The sequence below is a fragment of the Cynoglossus semilaevis genome, chromosome 20, assembly GCF_000523025.1.
Source record: "Cynoglossus semilaevis isolate Cse_v1.0 chromosome 20, Cse_v1.0, whole genome shotgun sequence".
NCBI lineage: Eukaryota > Metazoa > Chordata > Actinopteri > Pleuronectiformes > Cynoglossidae > Cynoglossus > Cynoglossus semilaevis.
The window spans coordinates 10,637,787-10,660,053 of NC_024326.1; the positions used below are offsets into that span (position 1 = coordinate 10,637,787).

The window sequence follows — 22,267 nt, forward strand, 5'->3', positions numbered from 1 at the left end:
AGAACACATTATTATGATTTGGCTGTATCTGATATAAAAGATGTTGTTGCTGTGCTGGGCTAATGCCAAAGTGCGACCCAGACTAGAGACAGTATTAGCTTGATGCATCTTAGCCTCATTATGCAGCTACAATGTAGGATATGAGATATATGACTTCATCGTACCACAAATTAGGAGAGATAGAAGGTCAATGTTGCGTCTGTGGATTTAATGCTCTGAAAGTGGTTCGAATAAACACAGATGTTTTTTTGACTCACCCTCGGCTGTTTGACTCCTTGCACAAACAGCTTTCTTTTTCTACTCCATCTCCCTGCAGAATGCATTTCCCCCCGCCCCCGCCCTCCATTCACCTCTCCGTTTGTTTTGCATAGCAGTTTCTGTCAGCCGAAAAAAAAAAATCTGCATCCATTTTCTAATGTTGAAAATGTTGTACAAATGTTTTTGATTGTAATCATTAAAAGCAAAAAGTGGTTATGTACCCCCTGCCCGGACCTGAGTTATTACTACGGCCACAATGGTTGAGTGTTTTTTGATGACTGTGGTTTTGTACCTTCTGTGAATCGGTCCAAATAATAGCATAACATAATAATAACATAATAACTGTAGACATTTAGACACAAACATATCTGTTGACTCCAGGTCTAAAACCAGGATCTCTCCGTCCTCCCACTTCCTCCATTGTTAATTCCAATATTTTGTCCTTAATTGGATAAGTGCATGAAAAAGTTCCAGTAACTTTTTATCTGTTTAATTTATAGTTTGTTTATAAAAGAAGGAATAAAAATCTATGAGGAGTCCACCGTGGAGACAGAAGAGAACACCTTGGTTTCTAAAATAAAAGACTGGATGATGCTTCATGTGACGTCTGTTTTTAGGAGACCTCTGCCAAAGGTCATACACCGCTGTCAAAGGTCATACACATTCAAAACATGAGGCCATCATCTCTGAGGCAAGTCAATTTATTACCATTTCAACAGGATCTCAGCCACTCCTCTCTTTCTCTCGCTCTCTTTCTCGTTTTTCCACATTCTCTCTGCTCCGTCTACTGCCTCTGTTTTTTTCTCCTCTGAGTATCAGATGAAGTTCACCCCAGAGATAGTCAACAGTTTACAGGGTGAATCACTTGCTCACGTCAACCTGACCTTCGTCTTTAAGCAGACTCTGGGAACGTGTTGCACATGTCTTCAGTGCAACACGTTATGTCAATGAAGGCGTTTGTCTTCAGCATTTCACAGTCTGCCAAAGTCATGCACTTCTGGTATTGGGCATCTGGAAAAGAAAACAAGGATACATGGATTAAACTAAAATATTGTCCATTAATAATCCAGGCAGCAGGTTAATGGAACAGTATTGACTTGTCATGATTTAAATAGATTATCAACAATAACGCCCATTTATGCTGTTAAAAAATCTGCTGCTTTGGTGCAGCAGTTTATAACATTGGTGTTCAACCTGTGGCTCCCAAACCACATACAGCTCTTTAACCTCTGCATTGTCTCCCTGCAACATCACACAGCACTGAACATTTGCATAACACCAACCAGTATTGTATTGTTTATATACTGCAATACTATGGACTATAGTATAACTACTACTGTAGTTTTAACTATACTATAATATGCAGTATAACTTTTTCATATAAAACTTTGTCTGCTATTATTCCATTATTAAAATTGTGTAAATGTATTTTTGGCTCTTGTTGATTTTTATTTGGTTGTGAAATAATAAAACTGTCTCCTTTGGTGTTCCAGGCTCCAGGCTCCAGGCTCCAGGCTCCAGGTTTCAGGACTGTACTGTCTTTACTGCGGTTTGGGTGCACCCACTCCCGTGTCCCTGCAGGTGTCGATGATTCAAAGGTTTCTGTGAGTATACAGTAGGAAGAGACTCACTCGGTGGTGTGAGGAACTTGGCAGCAGCACAGGCGTCCTTCTCTGGTTTGCACGTCTCCACACTGCGCTCACAGGCTCCTCCAGCCTTTCTAGACACACAGCGGATACAGTCCAGCGCTTCACCTGAGAAAAGGAAAGAGACAAGAATGAACTTTTTATATCTTTTTTTTTTTTGGTCCATCTTACTCTGTTTTATCAATGAGATACATTTTTGTTTGGCCCACAAATCTGTACAACACAGCAACATGTTGTCTCTTAATTATGACAGTGTCTGTGCTCCTGTGCAGGAGCTGAAAGCACATTTCCTTGTTGCGCAGCAGCTGTGGTGGAGTTTGTTCAGTGGAGAATCAGTGACAGACTCACCAGCTGTAAACAGCAGGGTGATGCTTAGAGCCAAGACCAACAGCTTCATTGTTCTCTTCATCTGTGCAGCCTGTGGGAGTTAAAGCACACAATTTATTACGTAAGGTAAACCAGGGGTCCTTGTAGGGACCAGCCATTACAGTCGTATTTGAATTATAGTTTTCATTTAACGCAAACTGGATAAAAGTGCTGTCTTATTTTCTCAATAATTAATTATATGCCTAACGCAAAATAATTTCAGGGATGCTAGCTAACTGGTTAACAGAACAGGAACAGGTCTTTGCATTGAAATGTAAACCACCAGAGGTCCAGGGGCCCCTAATTGAGAACCATTGCTTTTACCACTACATAGTAGTACTTAAGTGAGAAATATCTTATAAATTGTATTTTAATTTAAATAGAAACTTTGAGAAAGTCTTAGCTAATTTTAAGGGGTTATTGAAACATATTGAGAAGAATCACTTGTCAGACTGAGCATTACAGTAAGAATCAGAAGAAAACCTACCTGCCTGACTTCTCTGTCTTGGTTTCTGCCAATGACTGGTGGCTATTGATTGAATTTCCCTCCTTTTATACCACTTCATACTTTGCCCTGTCATGGTAATGTCCCTTTAAGTGCTACATCTCGGTTAAGTCAATATGCTTAGCCTCCCACAAACCTTGAGTGTGCTGTGTTCCAGGGTCATAGTCTGCCGGTGTTTAGATTCCTGCATTATGCAACACTTGTCCACCCTGTGTCCACTGCTGAGTCAAATTGCTCTTTAATGCTTGTGTTTATCAAAGACTTATTTTTAAAAAGAATTACTAATGAGATGTCGGCTCCCAGAGGACACAGGCGTGACTCACAGGTCCAGGGTGTTTGCTGTAGGTGGTGGAGGTCTGACATGTACAGTAACCGAAGTGATTAGACGTCCATAACAAATATCTGCCTCGGAGAACAAAGAAGGCTAAGGAATCAAAATGGTGGACTTTGGATTACAGCAGCACAAAAAAAGAAAAAAGTGTCTTGAAAGTTTACTGGTTAATGAAATATAGAAGTATTAAAAGCGGCACCACAATAGACTGACATTTCCTTCCATTGGAGTAATTCATTAGTTATATAATAAGATTTCTGAATGCTGTCTGAAAACAAATATTGGTTCTGTACAGTAATGTTTGACATGAATTATGTTTGAGGTTTGCATTTGCCATTTGGTAACTAGGTTTACTGGAAGCTCTCTATGAGTGGTCCTAAAAAGGTGGCCCGGGGTCTGTCCCGGGCTCGCAAGTCATCTTTTTGAGGACCGCAACCTCAATACTTAAAAGGAGGCTATTTTCTCTCCTTCTGTGCAGTTTGAGAGAAGCACCTGTTTCTCAGACTTCAACCTGCACTTTCCCAAACTGTTGAAAAATATCTTTGTGGACCTGTGGATACTTGTTCTAAATTGATCATTGGTCTGAGTATGAAGTGAATCAATAATGTGTGAATCTGATGATGGACTGTGGACCTTTCTCCGCCCACATCTGTTCTCAGCTGGGATTGGCTCCAATATCTCATGACCCTGAAGTCTGCTCTCTGTTTCATCTATCTTTAGATCATCTCTCCTCCTGCTCTAAGTTCTAGTGCTGTTTGTGTCAGATGTTGACTGTGAGCGTCAGAGGTTAGGATCTGCACTGACCCTGGGATTCTCCTTGGATTATTAGATTATTATTTCTCCCTCAGGCAGTGACTCCTGTAGCATCAGCAAAACACAGACATGGAAGATTTTGGAAAACAACTGGTACTGCTCCGATTTAGTGCATCAGAACTTTCAAAAACGAAGGAAAGTTTTAACGTTTTCTTTGCCCATATTTTATGGCAAAGGGAAAACAGCAAGAAGAAGAATAGATATTTTATAGTCCTTTTACCTTTTTCTGTGCCTGGGTGTTGCTGCTCCATGGGATCCAACCTTGCAACCCTGCCGTCACTGATCCTGCCCCAAACACTAACCCGTGTTTTAATTTTGCTGTGAAGAATCCCCATAAAATCATGAAATAAAGTTGTAATCACACAATTCCCTTAATCGTATTTCACCCTCTAATACTGAAACCCCATTCCTAACCATCGTTTTTCACTGGAGCATTGGCTACAGGCTATGATTTGGTAATTGCTTTCTATTATACTCCATAAGTACAAAACCCTAAGTGCTGTACTTTGGCTCATACTAATGGCTCCATTACTAGATTATGAGGTATTCTGAAAACCACTTTGTGCAGATTATCACATAGATAGACGGGCATTTTATTTATCCGGGAAGGAAATTAAAATGTTTTGTCAGTAAAAATAAACACATGGCTATTGAAGCTACGACGCCAAATGCTGTGATTAAAATTTGATAAGTCACTCAGTCATTTATTGCTCTTTCTCGCCATATGAATTAATGTTTGGCAGTCAAAAAGTAAACAAAAGTTACTCTGCAAATACATTCACAGTGTATAAATCACTAGAGAAGGCCTCATATTGCAGAGGCTGAAGTGCAGCATCTGCACCTGCCCCCGGGGAGCTCTGCTACCACCTAGTGTCATTAATCCATTTTAGTGCGGCCAAAGGCAATTCACATAAAACAAATACACCAGTTGGGAGAACCCGAAGAGGAGAAACAGACTTTTTAAACTACTTACACAATTAATCTTGATGTGATTTATTTATAGTGTCACTAATCTAAATAAATTTCATGCACAAATGCAAACAGCTGTCCAACCATCCATCCATCCACACACGCATGCATCAATATATCAATCATACATCCATCCAACCACCTGTGCATCATCCATCCATCCGTCTACCTGTCCATCCTTCTGTTTATCCAGAGGTTCTCCACCTATTTGTTATCATGTTTAGGTGAGAACAAAAAGATGGTTTTACCTTTTAAAAGTTAAAACACTTTTTGAACATGTTTTTCCTCTAGGTTCTGCGTCTACTGTACATATCAGTCAATCTGAACATTATAGATGTAAAGACAAACACAGACAACAGGGTAAACTATTGCACCATTTTGCTGCATGGTCTCCTACTTTGGGGAATGTCACACTGTGGTGGTGGTGGTGTGGACCTTTAATGATGACTCCATGAGCTTTCTTTTCTGCAGCCGTCATGACAACAGAATATCCGTCTTTACAAGGTTTCGCTCAAAACCCCTATTAAGTTACAAGGTCAATGTAGGATCGCCTAATAAGGAAACGCTTTGTCTTGAGTTGCACTCAACGCCACTAGTTTAACAGCGATTACCTATAGCTAACCTTATTCCTGGGCCATTTACTGCATGAATTGGCTGAGTGTCACCAACACGCCATTAGTCTGGATGTCAGAGACAAGAAAGAGAGAGGGACCTCTGAGCGAGGCCTAATGGCATTTTAACGATGTCACTGTTGATTTTCTGTGATAATGAAATCCATCATTTTGCACAAAGGAAAAGTGTGCTGTAATTGCTAAGAAGAAACTTTGCATTGAGTGACTTTATGACAGACATTTTTTCACATTAGAAACTTACTTGCCTCAGATACTGCCACGTACTGACACGTCGTAAGTTTATTAAATAACCCACACTTCACAATTACCGTTTAAGGACATGTGGTACAATAGGGAATACACCAGCCTTTTATTATCATTACAATAAAGAAACTGTTATTTATCTACTTTGGGCTAATGTATAAACTATAAACTATAAAACTTGGGTTATTGAACTGTTCCCACTTCAAAATGGATGTACACACAGAATGCATTGGAAAATTATTTAAACTCTCATTTCTGATATTAAAAAAATGATATCTAAGACAAAAAAAGCAAGACAAAAATACCATATTAAAATTATGTTACATCGCAGGTAACTACATGTAATAACTACTATTATAAAGAATTTAATTAATTACAATTTATTGTTATTTAAATAAATTAGATCAATGTGCCACAGTACTAAGCTATTTAAATAGCACATTAGTACTTAATAATAGCACATTATAACTTAAATGTGTGCTAAATGAAAACTTTTCTTTTTAAAATCACAGTCCCTGCAGTATTTCCACGATCCGCCAAGTGGTCGCGAACCCCCTGTTGGAGACTGTTGATTTGGACTAAACTGCCTGAATAGAATGCGACTACATTAAAAGAGTTTGTTGTATGGTGTGGCCATTTTTAAATTAACTATATGTTACAAAAAATGATTCAAATGTTTTTAATGTTTTATAGTACAATAAGACCACAGAGTATTTTTTAATTAAAAAAACGTAGATAAGCTAAAAGTGGGATTTTTTAATTAAAAAAAACGTAGATAAGCTAAAAGTGGGGAGGAAAACACCAAGAGTGACGACAGAAAAGTGCAAGTGTTGTGTTTTTATCGGCTGGGAGCAAAAGACTAATGTCGCAGTGTGTAGAGCACACACCTTCAACCAACACCACATACTTGTTCAATTGCTATTTGTATGATAAAGTAAGACGACACCGAAGAACACGGAACTAAAATAAAGCCAAATCAGGCTCGTGTGTGTCTGTGCGGTGTCGCGTTAAGGTCACTTCGCTGGCTGCCTGAATTCCCCTCTTTGTGTTTACACATCCGGGTTTCCCTGTTTGCAGCCCATTCCCCCATTTAGAAGCCATTTTGGACATAGATCAGTAACATACATATAAACCCCGACCGACCTCCCAACGCGTCGGCGCTACTATTCCAAGTGGATAAGCTTTAAAATAGCAGCGGCTCGCAGTCTTGGATGGTTGCGAGGCACCACGTTCGACGTTTGGGTAGTGTTTCCGATGCGAAACGCGGCACAGAACAGCGGACGAACAGGCAGGCAGTCAATTAATTGCTCCCGTCTTTTCGCGGCCACTGACACGCGCTGTGGTGGAGAAGGTGCTGCTGCTGCTGCTGCTGCTGCTGCTGCTGCTGCTGCTGCTGCTGCTGCTGCTGCTGCTGCTGCTGCTGCTGCTGCTGCTGCTGCTGCTGCTGCTGCTGCTGCTGCTGCTGCTGCTGCTGCTGCTGCTGCTGCTGCTGCTGCTGCTGCTGCTGCTGCTGCTGCTGCTGCTGCTGCTGCTGCTGCTGCTGCTGCTGCTGCTGCTGCTGCTGCTGCTGCTGCTGCTGCTGCTGCTGCTGCTGCTGCTGCTGCTGCTGCTGCTGCTGCTGCTGCTGCTGCTGCTGCTGCTGCTGCTGCTGGTTGTGGTGCTGCTTAAACTCAGCTGAAGCACCAAAGGCCTGTGCGTGTTCCGACCCCGGACTAATGTTTTAGGACGAGCGGAGTTTTCATGTTGGCGGCGGAACGCGCGGTGAAGACTGTGTGTACTGTATTTAAAACGGAACATGTCTTTTTCATGGCTGACTTGTTCACTTCTTCTGGGAACTTTGTGCGCAGGTAAGCAGTTATTATGGCTCGGGGAATTGCAACAGTGTTGTAGGCTTTTTGTTTTATGATTGCTATTTTGCCAAAAAAAAAGAAAAGAAAAAAAGACGCGTTTGTAAGGTGTGTATTTGTGTCGCGTTGTAAAGTTTGTTAGCACCGGATGCTAACCGTTTATCTGGAAGGCTTTTTATCCTGCTTCCCCTAATCGCCTTTTCTCCTTTTTGTAAACACGTTGTTTTTCAAGTCTTAAATTATTTGAGTAGCTGTATGTGCTGTCTATATATATATTTTATAAATTACAGTGGGTTTAGTGTTTGTTTTTGTAAACCCCGATAAACAAATAACAGTCCGAATTTATAACACTCGCGTCCCCTCGCCATTATCACTGGTGGCAGGAATAGAAGGCAGCAGCTGCATCAACATCCTGAAACCTTAGAGGCTACAATTCAGCTCTGCACTCCTGTTTTGTGGTCAGAGCCTAAACCAGACCCTCACTTCTCCTACTCTTGTCTTTATTTGTTTTGTCCTGATTAGTTTTTATCAGTGACGCTCGATAGGAACACCAGAGGTCAGCTTTCTAGCTTTGCTGTCACCTCTACAACTCCCGATTGTTGAACTCGATACTCTGCAAAACGTTAAATCCAGCCTGTGTTTTTCTTTTTTTTTGTTTTTTTTGTTTTTTTATTTCATGTGAGATATCGTCACACCAATAAATTCAGCCCTCAGCATTTACATTATACTCATGGACACACACACACATGTGCACCTCCTTGCACTTTAAAGTTCGTGTTTTTCCCCTCCAACTGTAATAAAAAATTAATTGAGGCACAGCTGTCTCCTGTGTACCAGATAGCAGCGCAGCTAATGCATTTATGGTTTATAGATTACCACTCTGGAGGGGAGGCTGTGTAGTAAGCTGCTTCTCCAGAATTCACGTTGTTGTGGTATAAGCCTCTGTTAAGTGACAGAGGGAGGGGGTTGGGTAATGATCGTGTAGTAAAAGTCCTCCCGGATCATGTGACTGCTGATATCAGAAATGCCATCTCCACTCAATGGTTCACTGAACACCACCGTTCTGTATTTGTGCCTTTCTACACCCTCCCGTCACGATGTTCGGTCACTACATGCACCCGTGGTTTTGTTTTGTTTTTTTGTTTGGGGGAGGGGGGGTGTATGCAATAATGAAGGCCATTTTACTCTGCTGGACAACCAAATGCACGTATGTTTAAACGGATGTGTCCGTGAGAGTAAGTGTGTAATGGGTTGGTGGGGCAACTAGGGGGATGGGCAGCCTCTCATAGGCATGGGTTTAAAGAGACAGACACTATTTTTTTTTCCTCTCTGAACAAAGATTAGGCATGAATGTCCAGAGGATGTTGTGAATGACATGCACAAAACGTGTTATCTGCTTCAGTGTTAATGAAATCTGTTGTCTTGTCCCGCCTCTCCATGGTTCCTATGTTCATCCATTAGCAAAACAACAAAACACTTCCTCAAAGGAATTCCACTTCAGGACTGTTTTTTTTTTGTGAAAACATTCCGGCTTGGTTTCCCCTCAAAGCAAGACTCTCTTATCGGCCTTTCCAGATGTGATGCTCTCTAAGGGAATGCTATCTGTAGACGTGACGTTCCTCCGTGTACGGTGGTTCTACGTCAGTGTTGTCTTGCTAATTTAATTTCATAATTTTCCTGTAAAATGATTACTAAGCAGTAAAGTCTGTGGGAACTCCCTTTTTTACTACAGTGTCTTCCCAAACCTGGCCATGTGCCACAGCGATGATGGAAGCTGTACTCAGAGAGGCTTCTTTGTGGCACAGAGCGGATCATATGGCATATGTCTGCACTTTTATCACTATCACTTTTAATTTATGACAGTGTGATCTCACCCCAGCCTTTCTGTCCATTTCAGGGTACAGTCTGGGCGAGGCAGAGACCCGGGAGTGTGTCTACTACAATGACAACTGGCGCACAGAGAAGACCAACCAAAGTGGTTTTGAGCGCTGCGAGGCTGATAAGGACAAGCGGCAGCACTGTTATGCCTCCTGGCTAAACTCCTCAGGGACCATCAAGTTGGTAAAAAAAGGCTGTTGGCTGGACGACTTCAACTGCTACGACAGGTTGGATCCCCCCCCCACAACTTTAGATTAAGTTTTAGAAAATGCGGTACACCCAGCATGGCTCCACTTAATTCATTCAGGAAATAAACGGACCAATTTAGAAAGTCATAATTACTGTGTGATTATTACTGTTTTTACCAGCACCTGCAGTTATACACAGTCTCTTTGGTGGTAACGGAACAGGAATTATTAGTTTGTAGAGTTTACACCACTCTTAACATGAAAGTTATTGAGTTTCTGTGAAAAGAGTATTTTAAAACCAGGCTGGAATTTGTTGAATACTGATTTAATGACATTTAATTTAAGTCTCTCAGTAAGAATGTTGATGATCAACATGTGACTACATTAAACCAAAAGCTGATTTATTTTTTTGTTAAGCTTTGCCTCAATAACATGTACAGTTTATTCAGATTATAGTTTCAGCTGCAGCTGCTAATGTGACGGACAGTTTTCCAGAGAAATTGCTTCAGCTGTAATTACAAACGTAGTGGGAATCTGATGGGACCCGGAAAAGTAAATCTACTCCTGGTCAATTTAATCTCAGTGAAAGGCTCAATAAAATGGTGGCTGAAAATAGCAGGTGGGCAATGTTGAGTGGGTTAAAAGTGTCGTGGTGATTTGATTTATGTGTTCTTTTTTTTTTTAAAGGCAAGAGTGTGTGTCTATGGAGGAAAACCCTCAGGTCTTCTTCTGCTGCTGTGAGGGCAACTACTGCAATGAGCGATTTACTCACCTTCCAGACATCATTGATGGCGGCAACCGAGGTGCACATCCAGAAAATGTGTTCAGTTTTTCTGGTTGGATTGGATTTTGTATTAAGCTTTTCTAACACAGCAGCGGATAACGTGTTGTTTCTTGACAGTAAAAATCCGTCCTCCTCCCCGAGTGCCCTCTCTGCTCAACGTGCTGGTGTACTCCCTGCTGCCTCTGTGTGTCCTGTCCCTGGCCCTGGTTCTGGCCTTGTGGATGTACCGCCACCGCAAACCTCCGTATGGTCATGTGGATCTCAGTGAGGTAAGTCGAGCCACGCTGACTTTTGTTTTTTTCATGAGGCGGTTGTCTCTCACACTCTTAAAGAGTTCCTAGACTCTTTCATTTTTTTAATATAATTTTTCTTAATTTCCTTTGTTAACTAGGATCCTGGCCCCACACCTCCATCGCCCTTGGTTGGCCTGAAACCTCTGCAGCTGCTAGAAATTAAAGCTAGGGGGCGCTTTGGTTGTGTTTGGAAGGCCCAGTTGATGAGTGAATATGTGGCGGTGAAGATCTTCCCTGTTCAGGTACAGTGGTGGTTTTAAACACTGACTTGTAGCCATTTCTAATTAACATACATAATTCAGGTAATCTGGATGATGTATGTCAGGGATGGAATCCATTTTTTGCCAAGTAACGTGCAAGACAAACATCACTGAAAGTGTAACTCTGTTGTTGCGGTGTGTGTCTGTGCAGGATAAGGACTCGTGGCAGAACGAGCGAGACATTTTCATGACCCCGGGAATGCGTCACGAAAACCTACTGCGTTACATTGCGGCAGAAAAGCACGGAAGCAACCTGGAGACGGAGCTGTGGCTCATCACAGAGTTCCACGAGCGGGTGAGAGCACATTTACTCTCCCCATGTGTCACACGCCTCACATACACCTTCAGACACCTTCATATACAGTACCCTCATATACAGTACCTTCATAAAGCACCTTCAGAGTCGGCTGCTGGGCTGAACTGCTCTCCAATATTGGCAGTGGCTTATGTTTATCTAAACAAAATTGAAGACAGAGTGTTATTAGTTATGGCAGGTTTGCAGTGCACAGTCTGCCTTAAGCAGATAATACAGTGGTGCTTGGATTCAGAAAGAAAGTAAGGCGACAATTCATGTCAAACAGCACTAATTCTGAAGTGACTAATTTCACGTAGTGTAATTAGAAGAACGGCAGAACATTCTGCTAATTACTCTTATCTTTGACAGCAAATGCTGAAACAGTAAGTTAGACGGTAGAAACATTTACGTTGGTGTGAAGCCAGTGAGGCATTTTGATTTGCAGACATGACGTCATCTGACGTTCGACAAAGTACATGAGATGCTAGTTAAATGAATGACATGCTAAACATTTGCACCAATCTTGTGCCGTAAAAAGTGAAGATCCTATCATGTCTCAGTCTCCGGGGTTCAGTTTACCAATATAACCAACATCTGAGCTTGTTATGGGCCATAGGTTTGTCGACTGGAACAAACACTTTATTCTTTCAACTGAAAACGAATACCAGGCTCCTCTGCCCTTCTTAATCCTTAATCTAAATCTTGCTTTTTGGCAGGGCTCGCTGACGGATCACCTGAAGGGCAACACTGTGACCTGGAACGAACTGTGCCACATAGCAGAGAGCATGTCCCGCGGCCTGGCCTACCTCCACGAGGACGTTCCCAGCTACAAGGGGGAAGGGCCTAAACCCACGATTGCTCACAGGTAGGAGAAGCGTGGTCTCAGATAAGATAAGATTTTTTTATTAGCCCCACTGTGGGGAAATTCCCAGTCTTTGGGTCGTTTGTTGATGTTATTGGGTTGTTGTGACGTCTTTGTTCTAATTTTTAAAGGGACTTCAAGAGCAAGAATGTGATGCTTTGCAATGATTTGACTGCGATCATCGGAGACTTTGGGCTGGCCGTGCGATTTGAACCAGGCAAACCTCCTGGAGACACTCACGGCCAGGTACAGATGAGCCTGGCTGTATTTTTTATCTTACAGAGTTCATGCAGTTTATACAGTTGTTGTATTCTGCACTTGGAGGAATATAAAAATAATAGGAATCAATGTGTCCCTACAGGTGGGTACGAGGCGTTACATGGCTCCAGAGGTGTTGGAGGGGGCAATCAACTTTCAGCGAGACTCCTTCTTGAGAATAGACATGTACGCCATGGGTCTGGTGCTTTGGGAGCTGCTGTCACGTTGCACAGAGGTTGATGGTGAGTCAAAGACCCGCTGACTCATTAATAATAATAGTTAGTCAGAAATACCAGTACAGGTTAAAGTGGCTTTTATTTGACTTAGACTTAAAAAATGTTTTTTGTTTTTTTTTCATTTTGTGAACTCCTTGCCTCACTTCAGGTACAGTTGGTGAGTACATGCTGCCGTTTGAGGAGGAAATTGGCCAACATCCCTCCCTGGAGGACCTGCAGGATGTGGTTGTGCACAAAAAGATGCGTCCAGTCCTCAAAGAGTGCTGGCTCAAACATCCTGTGAGTAAACATTCAGGAAAAGGATCCCATCCCTGGATTCAGTTTCTGGATGTTAAGCATTTGTTTTTTCTGTAAATGTGACTCCCATCGTGTTGGGTCATGTTCCACGAACCATTAGCCATTTTGCCCAAGAAAAAGTCTGTGCCTCGCCAACGCCTTAACCTATTGTATTCTTTCACTTTCTGCAGGGTTTGAACCAAATGTGTGAAACCATTGAGGAATGCTGGGACCACGATGCGGAGGCACGGTTGTCTGCCGGCTGCGTTGAGGAGCGCATCAGCCAAATTGCCAGGATTATAAGCAGCACTACCTCAGACGGCCCCGTCTGCATCGTGACGTCTCTCACCAACGAGGACCTACCTCCTAAAGACTCCAGCACCTAATGGGGTGACGCCACCTTTCACTATTCAAGGACGAACTCAGCGGATCTCCGTGAATATTTAAAAGAAAAACTCTAAACAGAAACAACAGCGACTTGAATGCAGCTGCTATTTTATCCCAATACTGGTATTTTGTTTTTCTCTCTTCTTTTTGTCTCAAATGTTTCAGTGTTTTAAAGTCCAATCCTACTAACACACATCCATCTGCTGTAGTTTTGAAGTAGTAATAAGCTATGCGATGGGCACATCCAATAACATCCATGTGTCAAATCTTAAATGTCATCATTACCTCATGTATTGCTTTTGTGTTAGACTTCTTTTATTACCTCATGAGTTCTTGCTTATTTTATTTTATTATTTTTTTCCTCTCTTAGTCGTGATTGGCTGTGGCCAAATTTAATGAACTTTTTTCTCCAAACCTTGGACAACGTGCTGCACACCTCGGAGGAACCCTTTTGAGACTGTTAGACAAATATATCGCTCTTCCTCAGGGGTCCACGCTTCTCGATGTATAAACATAGGAGTGCTCTCTCTCACTCTGTACATGCTAACGCCGCAGATTGACAAGCAAGAACAAAAGAGCGGGAGCACAGTTTGTTTCACTTTCGTGGAGAGGAGAGGAAAAACACTCAGGTCCAATATGAGTTGGACGCCTACATTGGACATGTTGGACTTTTTGGGACAGCATTCTCGTCCCCGGGGAACTACCTCTCAGGTATCCAGGAGATTTCTTTGGATCATGTTCTCAAATTGAAGAACCAAGCTATCCAGCTAGCAACCATGGATGTATTCCTGGATTCATTTGTTTTTAATTGAAGAAATTCAGAGTTGCTCCTTTGCCAGTGCCATGGGCATTGATGGATGCTGTCTGGAGTTGCAATGTTACACTTTTTTTTCTCTAATTTTATCTGTGTGTGTGTGTGTGTGTGTGAATGGAGAGAAAAAACTGAATGAAATTAAGAATATATTTTTTTTAAGTATCAGTTGGGATTTATCCCAGTGAGGGCCATACCATGTGTAAGAAAACATGTATGTTTTTAACATTCATGGGTGTTTGTTCACTACAGACTCTGGTTGGACACCAGTCTCCAGATACCTCAGTCACTGTACGTCATGCAAGGAGAGCTCAGATGGTTGCCTTTGTCTACAAATGCAATGCCATAGTTGTACCATAACATGAGAAAAAACACCATACGTTGAATGTCCGTTATGCTGCTGTGACTATTCCAGGATACTCAAGGATATGTAGATGTACATGTATCTTTGTTAATATAACGCTAACATGTGATAACTATCCATGGTGATACGTGAGGCTATAATCTTGTTTTGTTTTTTTCTTTGTTTGTTTTATTTGTTTTCTATCCGAGTAAGCCCTCACCTGCTTACTCCTCCAGACTGACCTCAGATATTCTGACAAGTACCTCAGGCTTTTTTCTACATGTATATCAAGTTGTGTTTTTATTGTGTTTTAGTAGTCGAGATATTTTATTGCCAGTTTTGGCCTCTTTGTCTGTGGAGATACTTTTAAAATAGAACCTGACCAGTCGGGCGCAGTGTTAATGCTGTACAAACCTAAAAGAAGAGAGGCAGATATTTGTATATAGAGCTGCACACACAGTTGCAGGAACACTGAGCAGTTTTAATATGAAAAGAAAAAAGATCATCAGGGCATTACAGTTCTCAGAAATGGAAAGGGATTTTTTTTATGTTTTACTTCTACACATCGGGACAAGAAAAAAAAAAAGCCCTGTGGTTCCTAAATCTATTTTCAGGAATGGTTGCATAATGAATTTCTATGAATAATAGTGTCACTTCCTCTGGAGCGTAGCACTTGCGTCTGAATGCATCCTAATGACAGCAGCAACAGAGCAAGCTACAAAAACGAATCTCTAATGGTTCTAGGTGCATGACTTCTGCCACTGACCACTGGGGGGTCAGTTTGAACAGTATTACCTCAATATTAACCTGCTGATGTGATGGTCAGACTCGTTCACTGTTTAGCCACTGTGGACAACACATGGGCTAAACTGTTGTGCTTTGATTGGTGCTGTGGAAAGCTGGTATTGATTTTATTTTGTTTTTGGATAGTCGGCTGTAACGCTTGCTCCTGTGCAGTTTTAGTAAAGGATATATAGAATAAAGACATCCCAGAAAATTACAGAAAAATGTTTTATGTTTTGAAACTAATCGCAAACCACATGACGGACTGATTGTTTTTATATGCATCCCCATTAAGATGATGTGGTGTGGTCCAAGGGTCCAGCAATATTTATTATACAGCAATATTATTCTAATACCACAGTTGTCATTACATACATGTGTGACGTGGGCTGTTTTTATCCTGCAGATCAGTGGAAAATGTCATACCTGGTTCAGGTTCCAATTCCTGATGTAGGGCACATCTGTAGGTGTCCTCACTTTTTCTTTCTTTTTTTTCTGCAAACTGAACATGACCCAGGTGCTCGTATGTAATGTGCCAGAAAAAAGCGTGTTCATATTGGAAAAAAATCTGCTGTGATTGATGGCAAAGTCCACATGTTGTCTTACGCTCAGCTCCTCTGAACAGAAAACAAAATACTTACCTCATGCAGTACCTTATAACACTAGCAGTAACACTAACAGTCAGTCTCGTCTTCAAAAAGAAAAAAAAAGAGAAGCGTATCAGTTATTGTGTAAATATTTACTTGACAAATGTAAAGGGTACCTTCCTTTTCATGTGTGTATTCTGTGAACACAAAGCCTTTTTTATTTACTACATATTAATTTCTCTGAGTGTGAATGAATGGTGGACTGGATTTTGTGACTTTCCCTGTTTATGTGAAATGTGTGTGAGTGGATGATATGATGGTTAGTTTTACTAAAACAGTATGAAAGGAAGTTGTGAGTGGAAATGCCTAGAAATATAAACTAGATGAGAATACATCCCATCTTTTGTATAATAAAATACATACTGAATAATCTTGAAAATGCTGTTTTCTTTCTTCAAAGGTGCACACAGCAATTGTGCAAAACATTCCTTTAGTTTTTTTATTTCAGGATTATTTGCAGAATTAGTTAGAGGGACTAGGCTACATTTGTCCACTAGAGGGCAGCAATAATGTGGCGTTAGGATTGGCTTTTAATACCTTTTGTATGAAACAAAGTGGGTAATTGTCTTTATAATTGACGGTTATGTGGACAAACATTTACAGTTTTTGATCACTGTGAATTTACTGCCATAAGACTCAAAAACATTCAGTAATACAGAGTAATGGTTTATACATTAAGTTTAGACATTAGTTTCATTTACCATACTATTTTACCAATTTAATTTAATTTTGGAAGTGATTTGTTACTTATGTAACATTACAGCAGACACAAACAAACTTATTACAAGGCCAAAGAAAAGAAAAGAATGTAAATACATATCTAAATGCGTGTTAGTGTAAATATTCAGAGATAGTTATAAATACGTTTCAAGAGCTGCAAAAAGAATAAACAAACCAAATCGTGACTAACTTGACATATTTCTACTCCTAAAATAGCCAAAGACTGGCGTATAACCAACTGAAAACAATTAAATTCTGTTTTCACCATCTTGAATTTAATTACCAGTGTCTTATTAGTCACTGGATATTGTTCTCTTTTCTGTGGTATATTTACGGTAACAATCACGTTTTTATAACAAGACAGTAGACCTATTAAGTGTGATAATAAAACTGTTTTTTATTAATAACATGAACATCAGCGACTTATAGTCTCTGATATAGGCTGTGTTAGATATACGCTGTCAATATTTAAGATTTGATCAGTAGTTCATTTGTTTTTCGTAACATTGTTTGACGCGTATTTGGAAACAAAACCACAATCGCAAAAAACCCTAAATCTTTCGACACTGAAGGCATCACTGGTCTGACCAATCAAACGCGCCCTCGGAGTCACGTGTCATGCCAAATGGTAAATTAGGATTGACTTGAGAGTTACGAATAGTTGAGCTTGCTGATGTACAGTGACGCACAGCAGTAAAGGTTTTGCTTTTGTTGAAGTTTGGTTTTTTTTCAAGATAAATGTGTTCGTTTTTTTAACAGGCACTTTTAAGCAGAAGTTGTTTGGATCAACGGACATTATGTCAGAAAACCGTCGGGCGGGTAAGTACATGTGTATTTGTGACTGTGTGTCGGTTTTTAAGCTCTGCCAGCAAAGCAGTTATTTAACCAGCATAGCATCTCTCCTCGTCCGGAAGAAGTGTGGTCGTAGCTTCAGTGGTTTATTCTTTGTGAATGTGTTCTTAGCTTTTTGTGTTTCTAATTAGTTCATTTTTCACAACAGTCGTGTTTTACTGAGGATCTAAGACCGTGTTTTCACGCCTTTGCTGTACTTACACCTTTACATAGTGGTTCTCTACCATCTTTATTGAAGTACTCGTTTATCGTGAAGTATATAGCCAGAAAAAAAAAGCAGTATTAGTTGGAAAAACGATCATAAACGTTGCAGTTAGTCATCCGTTCATAATTTATTGACTTTTGTTACTGCATAATATTACTCATTCCTAGTGGTCTCTCGTGAACTAGATGTGAACGACTATACTACGTCTACATAAAAACTAGATTAATTCAAAACAAGGGTATATGCGTGGTTTCAAGTTGATATAGACGTTTTTAAAAATCGAGTTATAAAAATAGGAAAAGCCCATCATAAAATCCATTCTATTCTGTATGTACCTTTTAATAATTAAAAAAGATTTTTTTGAGAACCACTTTTAAGCTATGGTGATGAAATGTTATGTATACATTAATGATAAAAAAACAACTAATTTATGTGTCATTTTTAATAAGGCATTAGATTTGTTTTTCTTCTGAAGTAAATAATATAATGGCTATAATGTAACCAGGCATAGTATTTATTTAGCAATTGTTTCATATCTAACGTCTGCATGAATGTCAATAAGTAAAACTTAATAGACTTACTGAAAACAGGGAGGTAGATGATTTGTTTCAGCGTTATTATGGATGCGTTTGACTAGTCTCTGTTTTCATCCACGCTCTCTTTCAGACATCCACGGACCAGGGCTGTTTTCCCTGTAAACAGGGGCAGCTGCAGCACTGGCTGCTGGGATGCTACGGAAGAGCAGCAGCAGCAGTGGCATAAAGCACCCTCAGGGTCTGCCACGACCCCTATCCAAGGCTCTCACTGGATCTTTGTCATCGAAATCCACCAAAACCTTGGATATGGGCCGCAGCTCTAGGAACCCTAACCCTCTGACCAGCATGGGGCTGTTGTCTCGGCCAGTAGGGGCGCTGGGAATGGACCCTGAGTATGTGATGCAACTGGTGAATGATGTGAGGTGGTTTGCTGAAGTGCTGCTCAATCTGAAGGATGCTTTCCAGTACAAGGGTAAGTATAGTATGGAAGGAGCAGGGGGGTGGATAAGTTGATTTAAGAATATGTTTAAAAACTTCCTTTTAAGTACTTCTGCTTTAGCTGATGTTTTTTTATCAGACCCGGCTGAGAAACCTTAAGTAATTTAGTATTTTATTGAGGTAGGAAGTGAGGAAGCGAAAGGACCGAAATCCCAAGCCTGACGAAACTCTTCCCTTCTTCTGTTTGAATACGGGTTTCACATTAAGTCTCAGTGAAGTCATGGATGTCAAAACAGATGTTAATGACAGACACAGAGCCCCACTGCTCTCTCAGCACTTTAAAGGTCCTCCGGATAAATTGTCCAGAGAGGCTGTGTGTGTTTCTGTTATGTTACAGATAACAAGAGCCCAGTGCTGGACATTGTGATGGCCACCTGTGTTGTGTCAGTGTGAAGTGTGATAACGGCCTTGCTGCTTTAATGCTGCAGTGCTGGCAGCTGGGTCAAACAACCGGCTCTTGTTGACAAGCATCAACAATAACCACAAAATACTTGACTGATGTCGAAGCACTGTATGCAACTGTGTGTGTGTAGTTGCTGATTTAATCACGGCTGCTCATTTCTCTCGTGTTATAAAAGTTACATTATTATCTTTGTGTTAAACATGTATTTGAATGAAATAACCATTAAGTGGTTTACTTTACTTTTACTTTTTATTGATGTGTTGTCAATGGCTGAGTGATGTCAGACAAAGGCAGTCTTTGCTTTGTGTTTCATGTGGAGGTGAATGTTGCAACAACGGAGTAGTCAGTATGGAAATTTTCAAGTCTTGTCTCGGTATAAGCAGTGTACGCGGTGTCACCTTTTAGTCAAATTTCTTGGATTTTTCTGAGCTGTGGCAGCAGGTCATGCCACCACTCCCTAACCCTCTATGTCACTAACGTTATTCCACACTCATCATATAAACCCGACATTGCACCACAACTGTCCTTAGTGCTCCTAAACAATATTCTGTCACAGTTGATTCATTTTGTTTGCCACAGACCGTACAGTGATAAGGAAATCCTGGACAGCCCCATCATCAAACTGAAACTTACTTCAGCACTTATACCTAATGAGCCAAGCCGTTGAATACTACGAGGTGTCTAGCTCATGGACTCTATTATTAACTAATAATAGTCAACCAGCTTGTGTCGAGTGTATTAAGTTCTATTTTAATTTCTCTGCACTTCCCTGGCTTAACAGCAAGGCAATATAATTTTTACATCATGTCGTAGAGTAAAAATTCCCAAAGGTAAAATAGATTGTGTTTATTTCATCGAGTCGCACTAAACGTCTGGTGGTGGGAGTTGGTTGTTTAGCCATTCCTCTGCCTGTAGGAGTGAGGCCTCTGGGAGGTAAGCTAGGCCTTGTGTCGTGCTGAGTGTTGTTCTGAGCCATCACAAAAAAATCTGAGCTATTTACCTCCCCTTTTTACAGCGTCACTCATTCAGCAGGTGGGAATGAAATCATAGCACACGACTGTATAATGTCAATCATCTTTTGTCCGATGTGGTTGATGGCATTTGCTGTTTTGTTTCCTTTCTGCAGACAATAACCTGAGAGATCTTGTGGAATAAGTTTGTGCAAGATGCAGCTACTTTGTTGCCGAAGTCGTTTCAATTACAATTTAGCAACAAAGAAATTCTTCAACTTGTCTGTGCTGTCATTAGCAAATGTTGGGTTCATTTTTAAACAGGATCTTTATTTAGAGCTCTGAACTTTTTGTTCTCACGTGTCCTAGTTGTCAGTGATCATTCTGTCTGAGAGGCTTTAAATAGAATACATCAGTCTATATATGAAATATAACTGGAAAAGAAAGACAAATAACAGCAGATAGATGTTTCTGTTGTAAAGACAAATATCAAGAAAAATCTCCAAAAAACGTTTTTTCCTTGTAAAACGTGTCGGGATTTCTTTTTCTTGTCCTCAGTTATATTAATCAGTCTACAGCTGGTGTCAGTAGACCTAAATACTGGTCTGCACTCAGTGAGGCTGGTCTGACACAAGGCAGGTGTCTGACCTAAAGGTGAAGCCCACACTAATGCATGTTGAGTGTCAAGTAGGTATTTTCTAGAAGGTGCTTTTGGTTAAACCAAAAATTTTTCTCGCAGGATGTGTAAATGACAACATGTGTATTGGCTGTGCATTAGAGCAAGGACAGTACGTGGATGGACAGTAGAAGTATTGGATATACAGTACAGTCTGTGTAATTCCGCGCATACCTTAAAGTGTTGACATTATTAATTAATTAAATAGTTAATGCAACTACACTTATTAATTTTGCCACAAAAAACATAAATTCAAGATACGTTTTGTTTTTTGTTGTTGTTATTTAAACATTCAGGCTGCGAATCCTACACCCAGTCGTTTTCTGCTTCAGAAAAGGGTCTGTTAAAATAACATAACAGACGAGAGACGTGTGGTTTTACTTCCTGTAGTGTTAAGAAGTTGTTTTTGTGTAATAACAGCATGTGTTAAGCTAATACAGATCCCTGGTTTGTGGACAACAGTGTGGCCTGTGATGGGGTGAGGTCTGATACTGGAGCACTGTGTGAAACTGACGACTGAGATTTGACGGACTTGTGTTCCTCCTGCAGCGGAGCAGGTCATTACGACTGAGATTTGACGGGCTTGTGTTCCTCCTGCAGCGGAGCAGGTCTGACTCAGTGAGTCACATACCTACTGGTACAGACACAACTCTGTGGATGGTTTTGCTTGGAAGATGATATTGTTCCTTTCCTGGTTAGCTGCCAGTGCTTGGCTGCAGGCAGTGCATGCCTATAGCACATTTAGTTAAAGAAGGCCTGTTTGGATTGCATTCAGTGGACCCACTTCACTTATACTCGCACTCACACAAACAAGTGAAGTACAAGTATAAATTCAGCAGGTTCTGGACTGCACTGTGGTTGTGGTCTAACAATAGTTAGGCTGTCAAAGAATGTTTTCCTGCGAAAAGGATGTGAGGCCACGTGAACTGTACGGAGGAAGATGACCTTCACCCTCACCCACCCGACATGTGGCCCAAACTCATGCATTTTATCATCTCACTACTGTAAAAATAAAAATTTGCTGTTTATAAGAACATTATAAACAGATATTCTTGTACAAGTAATGGTACAAGTATCATGGTTTTACAGCAGTAAAAGTCAATTTTATAAATAAAAAAATATACAGTATATATATATATATATATGTCTGTTTTTTTCATGTATTTTTCTTATTAGTCTGTTTTACTGAAACCAACTCACCAGGTGTGTTTTAATGGGGATAAAAATAGTCATCCACACATGGCTGAGCTGCTGTCCCACTTCCATCCCCCATCTCCGCTGCATACTCTGCATTCCTTTAGAACAAATGTTCACTTGTAGCTATATTGCCTTCCACAGGCTAATGTTAGGTGAAAGGCCGGTTAGGTGAAGATCTACAGTCAAATTAACTACCGGAATTACTAGCTGCTCAAAGCTGTTGAAAATTTCAGGGAAGGAAATTCTCAGAAAGAATTTCTTGTTTTCAGGAACTGTTGCACGAGATCATTTTTTATCTTGTATCTTGGTGTTCACACAG

General features: G+C 40.7%; 2 protein-coding genes across 2 annotated transcripts in view; both read left to right on the forward strand.

The window, feature by feature from the left end:
- The first annotated feature begins 7,558 nt into the window (after window positions 1-7,558).
- LOC103396513 (activin receptor type-2B) lies at window positions 7,559-16,290 on the forward strand. Its single transcript, XM_008334632.3, has 11 exons — window positions 7,559-7,610; window positions 9,508-9,715; window positions 10,364-10,479; window positions 10,578-10,729; window positions 10,852-10,995; window positions 11,165-11,308; window positions 12,025-12,173; window positions 12,302-12,416; window positions 12,532-12,670; window positions 12,813-12,943; window positions 13,132-16,290. The coding sequence occupies exons 1-11, from the start codon at window positions 7,559-7,561 to the stop codon at window positions 13,324-13,326; spliced, it is 1,545 nt and encodes a 514-aa protein (XP_008332854.1). The 3' UTR covers window positions 13,327-16,290.
- Window positions 16,291-17,263: 973 nt separating this feature from the next.
- Window positions 17,264-22,267, forward strand: part of LOC103396514 (rho GTPase-activating protein 29-like) — a 25,490-nt gene continuing 20,486 nt past the window's right edge. Inside the window, exons 1-2 of the mRNA XM_008334633.3 lie at window positions 17,264-17,450; window positions 18,355-18,696. Of these exons, the coding sequence (XP_008332855.1) occupies window positions 18,417-18,696 (280 nt within the window). The 5' untranslated portion in view covers window positions 17,264-17,450; window positions 18,355-18,416. The remainder of the gene's footprint in view (window positions 17,451-18,354; window positions 18,697-22,267) is intronic.

Bases quoted from the DNA above. Each gene is read 5' to 3' on its own strand.
- LOC103396513 (XM_008334632.3), top strand. From the start codon at position 7,559: ATGTCTTTTTCATGGCTGACTTGTTCACTTCTTCTGGGAACTTTGTGC. The intron at 11,309-12,024 runs GTGAGAGCACAT...GCTTTTTGGCAG, and splicing joins TCACAGAGTTCCACGAGCGG to GGCTCGCTGACGGATCACCT. The intron at 12,417-12,531 runs GTACAGATGAGC...GTGTCCCTACAG, and splicing joins CTGGAGACACTCACGGCCAG to GTGGGTACGAGGCGTTACAT.